General features: G+C 49.8%; 4 protein-coding genes across 4 annotated transcripts; 2 read left to right on the top strand and 2 right to left on the bottom strand.

Annotated features, from left to right (window-relative positions):
* Positions 1–103: 103 nt before the first annotated feature.
* P153DRAFT_425290 (3-oxoacyl-synthase-like protein) lies at positions 104–1,833 on the bottom strand. The gene is made up of 8 exons (XM_033672536.1): positions 1,749–1,833; positions 1,533–1,699; positions 1,376–1,483; positions 1,256–1,327; positions 1,125–1,211; positions 806–1,072; positions 392–760; positions 104–342 (listed from the first exon to the last, which is right to left on the bottom strand). The coding sequence occupies exons 1-8, from the start codon at positions 1,798–1,800 to the stop codon at positions 175–177; spliced, it is 1,290 nt and encodes a 429-aa protein (XP_033520479.1). The 5' UTR covers positions 1,801–1,833; the 3' UTR covers positions 104–174.
* A 1,427-nt stretch (positions 1,834–3,260) lies between these two features.
* P153DRAFT_378310 (homoserine O-acetyltransferase) lies at positions 3,261–5,051 on the top strand (the record flags this gene model as incomplete). Its single annotated transcript, XM_033669784.1, has 3 exons — positions 3,261–3,306; positions 3,516–3,906; positions 3,959–5,051. 3 exons carry the CDS (start codon positions 3,261–3,263, stop codon positions 5,049–5,051), a joined length of 1,530 nt encoding a protein of 509 aa, XP_033520478.1.
* Positions 5,052–6,071: 1,020 nt separating this feature from the next.
* P153DRAFT_298511 (alcohol dehydrogenase) lies at positions 6,072–7,320 on the top strand (the record flags this gene model as incomplete). Its single annotated transcript, XM_033664216.1, has 4 exons — positions 6,072–6,312; positions 6,382–6,708; positions 6,761–7,134; positions 7,186–7,320. The coding sequence occupies 4 exons, from the start codon at positions 6,072–6,074 to the stop codon at positions 7,318–7,320; spliced, it is 1,077 nt and encodes a 358-aa protein (XP_033520477.1).
* Positions 7,321–9,641: 2,321 nt separating this feature from the next.
* On the bottom strand, positions 9,642–12,762 carry P153DRAFT_369447 (uncharacterized protein). Its single transcript, XM_033668775.1, has 2 exons — positions 12,562–12,762; positions 9,642–12,470 (listed from the first exon to the last, which is right to left on the bottom strand). Exon 2 carries the CDS (start codon positions 12,297–12,299, stop codon positions 9,828–9,830), a length of 2,472 nt encoding a protein of 823 aa, XP_033520476.1. The 5' UTR covers positions 12,300–12,470; positions 12,562–12,762; the 3' UTR covers positions 9,642–9,827.
* Between the last annotated feature and the right edge of the window lie 506 nt (positions 12,763–13,268).

The raw sequence follows: 13,268 nt of genomic DNA, 5'->3' as shown, positions 1-13,268 counted from the left end.
GCAGGTACCGTGGGATCTTGAGCGGGGCAGACGGCTTTGGCGGGGAACACCGGAGTCAGCTTGGCGTCATGTACTCCAAAAACAGCGAGCTACCATGTCATATGGTGATCATTTATAAGTCGATGTTCAGATGAAATTGGTTGTCCAAGTTCATCAGTCAACTTTGGTAATTTTTCACACTTTGCGAAAGCAAAGCGATGCATTGGTGCCCCCGAAACCGAAACTATTTGATAACGCAACATTAATATCTCGCTGCTGAGCGACATTCGCTACATAATTGCAATTGAAATCTTTTGGTGGGTCCCCCGGGCTACAGAGGTTGAGTGTCGGTGGTAAGGTGTTCTGTAAACGTCAACACTGATCATCATGACTGCCCCGAGTTTTTACTTACATGATGCATACCCAAGATTGAGAATATCGCTTCAACGCTTCCTGAAGCACCTAGAAGGTGCCCTATTGCACCCTTGGTGCTACTAACATTGATCTCTGATGCTTTGCTCTTTCCTTCTTCACCGAGTAAAAGATCCTTTATGGCTCTGTTTTCAGCAGCATCGCCAAGCGGTGTGCTTGTAGCGTGGGCATTTATATAGTCAATGGCACTGGGCTTGAGACCCGCATGGCGGAGTGCATGCTTCATCGCAAGTCGCGGTCCTTGACCATCCTCTCGAGGAGCTGTCATATGATAGGCGTCGCTGGAAAGACCGTAACCTGCAACCTCTGCGTAGATCTTTGCACCTCGTTTCTTTGCATGTTCATATTCCTGTTATCATTAGTAAAACACATCTTCTTCCACAGTCTTACTTACCTCTAACACAACTACGCCAGCACCTTCTCCGATGACGAAGCCGTCTCTCTTGCTGTCGAATGGTCGACTTGCTTCAGCAGGGCGATCGTTCCATTCCGTCGCCAAGCTTCTTGCCCTTGCAAATCCTGAGATAGCAAGCGGGTGAATGCATGACTCTGCACCTCCCGCAACTATGACATCTGCATCACCAAACTGAATCAGGCGAGATGCGTCGCCAATACTGTGAGCACCTGTCGTACAAGCTGTTGTAGCTGCATGATTTGGGCCCTGGAAAGCTTAACCTCAGGACTTGACATATTGCAGTTCTTCGATCAAATACCTTGAAACCATACCGCATAGATATATGACCTGCGGCGAGATTGATCAACAGACGTGGGACGAATAGAGGAGATACCTTTCTGTAGCCCTGGTAATCTTAGACAAAGTATCCAAAGCGGTATATTGGCTTACTCCTTTCTCGTATGCTACAGTAGTGTCGTACACATCATCCAGACTGCCAATGCCAGAACCTATGTACACGCCCTGTTAAGAAGTTAGTAGGGCGGATACTGGTCTATGACTTTTTCATACTGTCGCCTCGAGATCTTCTTCTCTCGTTGGCCGCCATCCCGAGTCGTGAAGAGCTTCTTCAGATGCTATCATCGCATACTGAGCGAATCGAGCCATTCGGCGTTCGTCCTGGGCAATTATCAATTTCGTGCTACGATTCTGTTGCGCAAAAACTCACAGAAGGACTCAAATACTCTTTAGGATTCCACAGTCCATCATCTTTCGCACCCTCAGGTACCAAAGCAGCGACTTGACTTGGTAAGGCCGCAAATTGAGGGCTCCTATCTTTGATGGATACGACACCGCAGTCACTGTCAATAAGACGTTTCCATGTTCGGCGAACACCTGTAGCTGTTAGCGACGGAGCCAAAGATGGACATTGGAGCTGCGAGACCTATTCCCAACGGCGTTACCAGTCCTAGTCCTGTCACTACTACCCTTCGCATTGCATTTTTCGATGAATTCTGATGGCGTTTGAGAGGTTCCCCGAGTTCCTTCCATGATAGAGCTCGTGCCACACGTTAACCATATTTGGCTCTCTAGCGCCGGGCAAGTCGCGTCGTCTTGTCGAACTTCGTCACAAACAACCTACGACTTATGCTCCCAAAGACGTAGGTGTATAACAGCCGCAAGCATAGTGATCACGAATACACTAATCGTGTATCCAACTCTATATCAATAGACATAGATTATGAGTATCGTAATATTGTAGAAATACCTAGATACCTTGTTTATGAGCACCTAGATCGCGTCCTTCTCGAAAACTCTAGACAACATTTTTTCGACCTGAGTTCTAGACCTATACCTAACCCCTTCGTATATAGTTGCGTATCAAAATCCCCTTCTGGCCGTAGCTCGCTGCTATGAGGAGTACCTAGTCGACCTTTAGTCGAAACTCGCACCTCTTCCTTGACGAAAACAAATTGTTCGCGTTTTGGTGTAAAATCGCCTAGGCCTGAGCCACATTGTTCCACTTTGGAAGATATATCCATCTGTTCTATGCGGAGAGAAGTGTGCATGTTATCTGTCTCTAAGTACTGGTGAAGATAACATTTACGCGTGTATTGTGAGCATGTCTTTAGCGGAGCTGTGCGACACCATTGATCCCGCAAGGGGCCTGCTAAACCGGGTGTCCTGTCTGTTGGGCAATTATAGCTTAATGTTCATGACCGTGATCGCAATCGCCCGAGTAGTCTTGATATGTTGGCCATCTGTGTGAACCCTAACTTCTCTCTATCCTCTAAAAATGCATAGCAACGTGAATGGATGAGACGAAAAAACAGACCATAAGCTGGCTTACTCGAGAAGTATTGTTTGTTTCGGAAGTTTGATTTTGTTTGTATATCGTGCTGACAAGACATCCGTTAGTAAGGTATTTCACTCACATCTAAGAGTCGACAAAGAAGTTCTTTCGACCGTGTGATGTAGTGAGGTCTGATAAAAGTAAGCGGGATCTCAATCGATTGTCGAAAGCTCCATATCTCAACTAACACGACCCGTGAGAAATATTGCGCTCGCGATATCTGATGTCTGTTCAAGGTAACATTGTGTGACTCCCGGAGCCTTGTTGTTAGTAAGGAGCTCATAAGCAGAAGCTGAGAAACCGAGTCAAAAAGGTTCCACTAAGTACTGATCTCACGAATGTTGGCAAGGGTTCTGTAAACGAAGTTCCCCAGTGACAGTGATGAGGAGGATAGCAGGCACGTGAACGGGTGGGGAGTCGCGCCGGCAGTTCGGAGCTTCATTGGAGCACGTCATCGCCAAGACCCAATTGGACCCTTTCTTAGCGTCAACGCTGAGTGAATCAACACGCAGAAGATGACTCTCCGCGAGATGATGAAGAGACCCCACCATATACAAAGCAAGCGTTGCAGTTCTTCGCTCCCAAATACATGAGACTTGCGCGATGGCCGCCACAGAACCTCTTAACACTGCTCCCCAGAGCAAATACAGTAAGTCTGCCAAATTTATTTCCGTAGTCGCAAACATATTTTTGCCAAACTTGGTATTGGCAAGCAATTTATGCCATAGCTACTATCCTGTCGCAAACCTGGCACACGTCGCATCGATGACATATCTTGTCCGTATACCTAGGAAACTGGTCATACTATAACACGCTGAAACTTCTATTCGAGCTTCCAGTACGCTGACACTTGCATAGAGACAGTTTCCTCGCAGCCAGAGAACCCATACGCAAAGTTCATACCCGACCAGACCATCGCCACGATACCAGAAGTCGCACTCGAATCCGGTGTCACATTGTACAATGTTCCCGTCGCGTACAAGACGTATGGCACCCTTGGCCCTAGGCGCGATAATGCCATGTTGATATGTCATGCGCTTACGGGAAGCGCTGATGTGGGCGATTGGTGGGGTCCACTGCTAGGAGGATCCGGAAAGGCATTCGATATCTCGAGATTTTTCGTGGTATGCATCAACAGTTTAGGCAGCCCATACGGTAGTGCGAGTCCGGTCACAGCAAAAGACGGAGACGCCTCACTAGGACTGTACGGACCCGAATTCCCGTTGACAACAGTCAGGGATGATGTCAAGTGAGTTGAGAAAACTTTCCTGGCCGTGCATACATAGCGCTGACAGACGCAGCATCTTCAAACTCATTCTAGATGATCTCGGCGTGAAGCAGATCGCTGCGGTCATCGGAGGCTCCATGGGCGGCATGCTTGTCTTAGAGTTTGCTTACTTCGGAAAGGACTATGTCAAGTGCATTATTCCAATCGCTACTTCTGCCCGTTACAGTGCTTGGGGTATCAGCTGGGGAGAGGCTCAACGACAGAGCATCTACTGCGACCCAAAGTACGACGATGGCTACTACATGTTTGATGATCCTCCTTCGACTGGTCTAGGGGCTGCACGCATGTCTGCCCTTCTGACATACAGAAGTCGCGACTCGTTCGAGTCACGATTTGGGCGCAATACTCCTGATCTATCCAGAAAACAGAACATAAACACCGTTTCGCGACCGATGACACCATCAAATGAGCACTGGGCGATCCACAATCACGGTCACAAGAATGCTGGGTCACCGCGTCTAGCCTCACGAACGAGTAGTAGCACAATGTTAGCCACTTCGGCGGCAGCGCAGGCCGATCTTGAGTTTCATGATGCGTCAACCCCTTCCGCGCCACCACTAGCTGGACCTAAGACCCTAAACGGTGGGTCGGCAAAACTCCATGCGCCACATTACTTTTCTGCACAGTCGTACTTGCGCTACCAGGGAGAGAAGTTCATCAAACGATTCGACGCCAATTGCTATATCGCGATTACGCGAAAGCTGGATACCCATGATGTCTCCCGACATCGCTACCCTGAAGGCGAAACCCCGGAGACTTTGGATCCTGTCTCGGCTCTCCATTACGCGTTATCAGTGATTGAGCAACCGACGCTTGTTCTTGGCATACAATCCGACGGGCTGTTCACCTTTGCTGAGCAACAAGAGCTTGCAGCGCATATTCCTAACGCCACGCTGAAAACCATAGACTCGCCAGACGGTCATGATGCATTCTTGCTCGAATTTGAGCAAGTCAACACACATTTGCTAGGTTTCTTGAAAGACACTCTTCCGGATATTATGAATAGCAGCCCAAACCCTGACACTATTACGAAAGATTCTGGAATGACCGCTACCAAAACAAGTACGTTTGGTGAGGCCGAGGTTGACGATATCACCGCGTGGTGAGCTGGACGAGTAACTCATCTGAGCGCGGCGTCTGGAAACACCATAGAAATATGCATAGGTCGGCGTACAGTTTTCGGCATATGCTTGAAAGAACACTTGTACGATTGGAATAGTCAGAGCTGAGGTTCAACCCCTTGTCAGCCAAAACGAGAAAACTCAAGCCCAATGGCAATTCGGGAAAAGTTTGAGACGAAGTGCTTGCTGTCCATATACGCTCGTCAGAAACAGCGAGTCATGAGCGATCACCCTTATAAGAGATGGGTTACAGTGAGTGAGCAGATCACTCATCTAATGATGCCCAAAGTGATCAGCCGTTACAACTTCGACTGTATATCTTAGTACAACGCATGTCTCCACAATTGCTTTCTGAGCTAGCTTAGTCTCGCACCTTTGCCCCACCACCCCACGTTGTCGGCGGCTACGCGACCCCTCAACACGATTCGGGCCAATCCGTCCCGACATACAAACGCGACTTTCCATCACACGAGATCACCTGTTATGTCGTCTGATGGAGGATCTACTTGATAAAGACCTCTTCGATGTTGTGGACCGCGGGACAAGGGCGATTTGGCGAGGCTTCCTCCATATGCGGTTGAGGTGTCTATCACGCCAGAAGGGGTACGTTGAGGCAATCTTGGCATGTGGCAGGATAAACGTTTGTTTGTTGTTTACTTTGACATTCCATAATCATCTTATATCACTCACGAAGCGTCGAAGTTACTCAATGTATCTCTTTCAGAGCTACGCATGATTGCAGGCTCTGTCTCTAACAATGACTCGATGATAACCTCAAGGGAGAGTTACATCGGTCTTGAGGCTCGGCATGTACTATGAGACTAAAAGTTGCTAGCGACCCCGCACATGCGGCACAGGGCGTTGGCGCAGTAAGCGCAAGGCGTTGGTACAGTAAGCTCTCTATATATAACAAGGACAAATGCCTCTCCTGGTCTCCGCCCCATTGCTCGACTCATATTATATCGTTGAACAGTGCACACCAACCAATTTCATCTATACTCAATCATGGAGCTTCCCAAAACTCAGAAGGCCGCTATCAAGCAAGGCTCTGGCGACACCTCAACCATCGTCGTCAAGGAGATCCCCGTGCCACAACCAGGTCCCGATCAGATTCTGGTCAAGATCAACTACAGCGGACTCTGTGCCTCGGACAAATCTCTTCTGAAAGATGAATGGGGTAGTGGGTTTGGTATGGCCCCTCAGACAGAGGGTATCGCTGGCCATGAAGGCGCAGGCGTAGTCGTAGGTACGAACAGATCTCCTGAATCTCGACGAAGCCTCAAATATTCTAAAGAATTCAGACTGACCATCTTAGCTGTCGGAAGCAACGTGCAAGACCTCTGGCAGATAGGCAATCGTGCGGGAATCAAGTGGATAGCGTCTATCTGCCGGAGATGTGAATTCTGTACTAATGGGTCAGACGAATGTCACTGCCCTAAGCAAATTAACTCCGGTTTGACGATTCAAGGCACGTTCCAAGAATATGCTGTGACAGATGCACACTACGCGACGCGCCTACCAGACGGCGTCAAAGACGAGGAGGCTGGTCCGATCATGTGCGGTGGTCTTACAGCCTATGTTGCATGCAAGAGGAGCAAAGTTCAGCCAGGACAATGGATCGTGATCCCGGGCGCTGGAGGTGGTAAGCACAGCACTGCGATTCCCTATCCTCGTGGAGATCCTAATACATATAGGTCTTGGACACTTCGGTGTGCAATACGCGCGCGCTATGGGGATGCGTGTAATTGCCATTGACGGTGGGGACGCAAAACGCGATCTCTGCCTCTCCCTCGGCGCAGAGAAATTCATTGACTTCACCACCACAGCCGACATTCAAGCAGAGGTTATGAAAATCACAACATATGGTACGCATGGCGTCATTGTATTCTCAGCTGCACGAGCGGGGTATGAACAGGCGCCGCATCTGCTCAGGCCGAACGGCACGATGGTGTGCGTGGGACTGCCGAATGATATGACTATCGTTGCGGGCGCGCATCCGATCACTATGGCCATGAAGCGGTTGAATGTTGTGGGCAGTGTAGTCGGAACATTGAAGGAGGCTGAGGAGGTAAGTTTGGATGTTTCGCGCTCATGGGGTGTCACTGACAGAGTGATATAGTGTCTCGACTTCACGGCACGAGGCCTTGTACATCCAATTCTCACCCATGGTGGACTTGAGGATATCGACAAGTTCTGCAAGGATATGGATTCTGGGAAGCTTATTGGGCGAGCTGTCATCAAGATAGCATCATAAGCTATCGGTGTACAAAGGCTGAGACTCGGCAACCCAAATATTTTGTTGAATAGCTTAGGAGATACCAAGTGCATAGCAAATCTTTCGAGAGGGGGTCTATAGCTAGGGTGCTGATAACGGATCGCGGTGATTGATTCATGGTTTCGATAGCAATGACGATCACCACCAACACCACTGTAGCGAGAGTCATGTAACGTCTCAGTGCCTCATCAGATAACACATGCTGTTTTTGAGACGAAACTTCAACTCCAAGTTCTGCTCGTGCACAGTTCCAGTCCTTTGCGGACATTTCGGTTTCTTCTCGGATCTCTGTTCTTGAGACAAAGGAAGACATTCCAAAACAATCTCTGGAGGAAAGGTAGCACTGAATCTCTTTTTTCTGACCCGCGTAAATGGACGGGAATAGATGCAGAGAGTCGTTGTGGAATAGATCGATTTGTCCACCCAGACACGAAGCTCTTTTCTCATATCTGACAGAAGCGAGGAGACACATAGAACTGCGGCCCTACATTTTTGAAATAAACCATTGGCGTTGACATGTTACATCAAGGCGTCGTCAACGCATGAATGGTTGCATTGTGTCTTTTACGCAAAGCCAATCTTCTCTCATGTGCTTGTCGGAAGTGCTTTAGATGATTCGTAGGGCTGAGATGTAAGATTTTTGTACTATCTGCACCATGCTCTCTCATCATTTGGCAATCTCGAGGTTCTGCTCCACAGAAGTCATGTATTGGCGCTAAGTTTCATTTTCGTTCCACAAAGAAAGATGAGGTGCAGTTTTCGTGAGTTCCAAAATAAATATGACCCAGCCCCTTATCTTCTCAACTCATTTTGTCTTTTCGACAGGCTTTTAACATAAGAATACGGGAAATTGATATACCCAAGCACGTCTCGGTCATCCTGACTCTGTTGCCAATTCTAGGTACTCTCAAACATGGAATTTCCTCGAGATGGGTTTGGAATGCTTAGAGAAGAAGAGGAGTGTTGGAGTGATTGAACGGAGAGAGGGGAAGGGACCTTTCATATGCATTCTTTTGTAGCTTTTGAACAGTGCTGAGTAGGAACAATATTTTGCGGCCTTGCAGGCTAAATGCTGATCTCATACATGTGGTTGGCATAGGCCGATACAAAGCACGTGAGATATGGAAGCCACGCAACTAGGATAAACCTTTGGTCTATGACAAGTCTCCGCACTTGAGTCGTTTAGACCAAAGTAACAGAACTTGAGTATCAGAAACAAGCCAGGTAGTCGAACTCTGTACCCTCAAACTACAAATCTTCATGCGAGTTTTACTGTATTTTTAATGGAAATCCCCATGTCTCTATGAAGACATGTGTAGGTTCCGACAAGTTTTGAAGCAAGAAAAGGAACGTATCATCGCAAAGACCGAAAAGAAGCGCGCATATTGGGCCACGGCTTGTATTCCAAATCCGGGTTTCCAATCTCGGTGTCGACATAGATTAAAGGGTCCAAGGCAAAAGAGCATGTGAAGATTGCAGCGGAGGTTTAGATCTCCCATAGCAGCACTGACTCGCTTATTTATTGTCTGAACACGCTCCTCAAAGACTCACATGTTCTTTGACTGTAACGGTTTCGACAGAACAGGGAAAGACGTACACTATCTTGATTTTGAGGAACATATGCCTCTCTAGCAACGATCTTTGAAATGGACAGAGAGGTGGTTTGGATATACGAGTGCAAACTCTGTAAGGAGCAAAAGGCGGAAGCATCCACATACTCATATGAGTACTGACTGGAGAATCTCCATGCTGCTGCAATTGCTTGTTTTCGAAGTAAAATGCCAGTCAAGATGCACAAGAGTGAGTGCTATTAGGAGCCAGACGCGCAGCGGACCATTTTCTACCAGTCTTTGGATTCAGGCACCACATGAAAAGTTTCCCGGCCTCGTTTTAGGTGTTTCGACTACGATAGAGACAGCCATCAACAGGCTTTGTGTAGTTTTAGTTACTTCGAAGCAGGACCCATAGTTCATGTCGTCGGGATTTTGAAGACCACCGCAGAGGCATAGCGAAATTTGCACTTTGTTTCGACGGAGAAAAGAGGTTTTTGGTGGACAGGAGAAGGAGGTCCGGTGACTTGGCTATGGAGGGGTGCTAGGAAAAAATCATGTGGTCAGATTATGTCTGTTTTGAGTTTTCTGCAGAGCCATAGATATGAGAATGTAAAGTTTTGAGAAACGAAGCGCTGTTTTGAGTAGATGTGGAAAGATGCAGGGAATCGTACGAAAGGCCCTATATATAGCTGATGTTGGGATGGAGACACGGGCCATCGTTTGAGCTGTCACAAAAAGGTTGATCAGTGCGGTAGATGGGGTTTATCATATTCCTCGTCGCTTATCGTCCATGTATATATCCTGCTTACACATCTTGCGAGAAGTTGGCTGCAGCCCAGAAATTATCGTGCCAAAGCACCACATATACATCCCACAAACCAGCGCAGTCCATATCTCTTATGAGTCTCAAAAGCCTCCAACACATCCGCGTGCTCAAGCAGGCACCACATAGTTGGCAGGGAACAATCCTTTCGCCCCGCAATACACGCCCCAGAACCAATCCCCATTGACATCCGCGGCCTCCCTGATCTCCGCAAACTTCGGAAACGCCAATTCGTCCTCAACTCCCTCGTCAGGCCAATATCCCCATCTGGCCCTGACCTTCAACCCCTCACCCCCGTCTGGCGGCAAACGTTGCATATTCCCAGCACTGGAATCGCCGTCTTTGAGCGCCCATCCGCCAACAAGATCACGTACGACTACGCGTCTCTGCCCGCCGTCGCGGTCTTCGAAGCCGACAATCACCATACGGTGCCCGCGCAAGCACTTGCGCCACCCGTTCATACCGTCTTCTTTCGAGATGCGAGATGACAGGACGAGTTTGTGGTAGCAGCCTGTGCACATGTCGTAGTCGCCTGTGTTGCATTGCAGACAATGGTATCGTGTGTGGGAGGGCGGGATGGGGTATCTGCACACGTTGCAAAGAGTCGTGAATGTGAGAGGTCGGAAGATAGAGTTGGCTATTGTGATGTGGTCGGGTCCGCGAACAAGAGATGCAGATTGGGGTGTCACGGGGGGTGATGTGGGTTCCATGGCGCGGTCTGGTGACGCGAGACCAGGTGTCGAAGGTGCAGATGCTGTGACATCTGGCTTTTGCTGAGGTACCTGGTGAGCTATGGGAAGAAGGGGATGTGTGCAGTGTCGGCCTTGATTCACACAGCTGTTGCAGAAGCCCCAGTCGCCTTCGTTGCAATAGTCACACTTCCAGTAGCAGGCGTTGGCGTAAGCTTTGCACATGTCGCAGAAGACGCCTGCCTCTAGTCTGTTCTTGGGGTCTTCTTCGCTCATGAGGTCTCGCGATGGATTTGTGGATTGACTCAACTCCACCAGGGGTCTTCGATACCGATGTCCGATAAGAATATGGGGATGCTCGTGGTTTGGAGGGTAACCGCCAGCTGGAGTCCTCTGCTCGTAGGTTTGCCACGCGTTCCACCCGAAACCAAACCAATACTTGCATCCTTTGCGGAGACGATAACATCGTAGGCAGATATTGTAGTTACCATCATCGCATCGTGAGCAATTGTAATGAAGCTCGTGCTCGATATGATCTTTGCCGCATGAATTGCACGATATCCGCGGTTCTGTGTACAAAACAGGAGGCATATGTACGGATCCAGCAGACTGCCTTGGATGAATTTCGTTGGCGGCTGGATCTGTTGTAGCGCGAGAAAAAGTAGGTGGCGATGCCAGAGGAGGTGTTCCATTGGCGAAAGATCGAGGTCGTCTCGTTCCACTTGGTTCAGTAGTACGACGCAGCGTCTGGGGTTGAGAGGGTATGACCGTAGAAGTGGCCGAAGGCGAGAGTAATGGAGAGTTTACCACAGCCAAAGAACTAGTCGGGCTACTATTCGGTATCTCAAAGTGAGAGTTGCGTGGCGAGTTGGGTACAGAAGACGCCATGACAGTCTGGATACTGTTGCGAAAATGTTGTCGCGCGTCGAGTGCGCTTCTTTGTTGATTATCAGACTGACGACGAATGGGTGATGGCCGTTCCAGATCAGGATCGCTGTGTCTAGCCGAGGTGGTGGAGAGAGTTGGCGGGCGTTCCAATCGTCTCGTTGATCGCGAACTCCCCAGACTCGAGGATCGTTGGTGGTGCAGTCGACCACCACGGTTTGCAGCATCAATGAGACCCGGTCGAGAGATGGGAGGCCCCGGGACGTTCAGAGGAGTCGATGTTCCACTCCCTGTTCGTACCAGACCCCTCCTGTGTGAGGCCTCCTCGTCACGCGTAAGAGGGCTGCGAATTGGCGGAGGTAACGATGATGAAGATGAACTGGTCAATCCTTCTCTTGCTAGTCTTTCTCTTCTTTCCCGCCTTTCTCGATGACGTTCTGCCTGCCTGTCTGCCTGACGTCTGCGCACAGCTTCGGCGATCCTCTCTGTGATCTCTTCTTCTTGGGCAGTGCCTATGTCGTTCAGGTCGACGCCCTCAGCCATCAGCTCCTCCAGGACTTGACGCACAAGGTCTTCGTCAACGTCAATCGAGTCGAGGTCTGACGCACTGAGTAGAGAACGTAGGCTCGACTGGTGCTCGATGACCCTGGAAGGAATGACAGCCCTTTCCGGCGAGGCTCCTGGTGCATTACGACTCGTTGGTTGCCTTTCATCGCGACTCCTCCGTGACTCCCTGCTCCCTTCACGGCTCCTTTCCCTCCTCCTTCGCTCCCTAGGCAACTCCAGACTTCTGCTGCTCCCGTTTGGTATGCCCACGTCTCTCAGACTCTGCGCCTGTACATCTTCCAGCATCCTGCGCTCATCATCATCGCGCTCTCCCCGCCGCCTGAGCTTTGGCAGCACAACATCTCCAGGCTTGTACCTCTCTCGATCAGCCTGTTTTTCCTCCTCGGTTTTCCCTCTCCCTGGATTCCCTTTGAGGAATATGTCGAGGAGCGAGGTGGACATGGCGTTGGGCTGCGTCGTGCGCACCGAGGCGCGACATGATGGGCATGTATACGGATGTATCGAGGTTGCAGCCGAAGCCTGGAAGGCGAACCATTCTTTCAGACACGCGCCGCAGAAGGTGTGCAGGCAGTCGAGGAGGGTAAGCGGTTGGAAGAGAAGATCCGTACAAATCTGAGGTCGCGATGGTTAGCAGGAATATCCCAGTTGCGCGCCGGACCGAAACAGAAGGAACGACCCAGCTACCGTTTTCCATGTGCCTCACCTAGGCAGCTAATCACCTCTTGCGCAGCTACCCGCAACACCTCTGGCTCATCACCGTAGTCGCGGCGTTCTCAGACCGCCTCGCCTTGCCCCTCCGCACACCTCCGAAACATGAACCTCGACTTACCGAGCACGTCAATTCCTTCTCCAGATCGCTCTGCACTCCACCAGCGCGCTCGCCCTCAGCCATTGGGACGATGAGGTACTGCGATGGGAAAGCTTGTCAGCTTGTTCAGCTCGCAAGCTACTCGTCTGTAGTCGGCGGACGCGCTTGGCGGCTACAATTCGTCATGTGCCAGCGCATGCATCTCGACACAGGCAGCGCCGCCCATCAGGTCGCAACAGCGGTGAGATCAGCTTCACCGGCGTGCAGGTTGTCGGCATCTGCACGCTACAAAGAGGATGCATAGGCGAAATGTAGCGCGTCACGCGACTTCGCGTCGTCATCATGCAGCTAACAGCTGAACACTTAGTGGAAGTGAACGTACTCTGCTTGAATGTCAAAACTGAGTGAGAGAATATTCAAGGTTGTTCTCGCGTCTTCAAGAAGAAAAAGCGCCTCGAAATCCTTCGAACCCACTTCTCAAACCACCAAACATGAAACTGTAGAATGACGAGTGCAGCATCCTCGGCAACCATTTCAAACACCACAAACGATGTTTCGCCTGGGTTCGGCCGCAGATCGGCAGTAGAGCAAACACTCTCCAG

Source organism: Dothidotthia symphoricarpi, assembly GCF_010015815.1.
Source record: "Dothidotthia symphoricarpi CBS 119687 unplaced genomic scaffold P153scaffold_18, whole genome shotgun sequence".
In the NCBI taxonomy this organism is placed as follows: Eukaryota; Fungi; Ascomycota; class Dothideomycetes; order Pleosporales; family Dothidotthiaceae; genus Dothidotthia; species Dothidotthia symphoricarpi.
Note: the sequence above shows the minus strand (reverse complement) of the source record. Positions and strands in the feature narration are given on the sequence as shown.

Bases quoted from the DNA above. Each gene is read 5' to 3' on its own strand.
- P153DRAFT_369447 (XM_033668775.1), bottom strand. From the start codon at position 12,299: ATGTCCACCTCGCTCCTCGACATATTCCTCAAAGGGAATCCAGGGAGA.
- P153DRAFT_425290 (XM_033672536.1), bottom strand. From the start codon at position 1,800: ATGCGAAGGGTAGTAGTGACAGGACTAGGACTGGTAACGCCGTTGGGA. The intron at 1,212-1,255 runs GTAAGCCAATAT...TAAGATTACCAG, and splicing joins CTGTAGCATACGAGAAAGGA to GGCTACAGAAAGGTATCTCC. The intron at 1,073-1,124 runs GTATTTGATCGA...TAAGCTTTCCAG, and splicing joins CTATGCGGTATGGTTTCAAG to GGCCCAAATCATGCAGCTAC.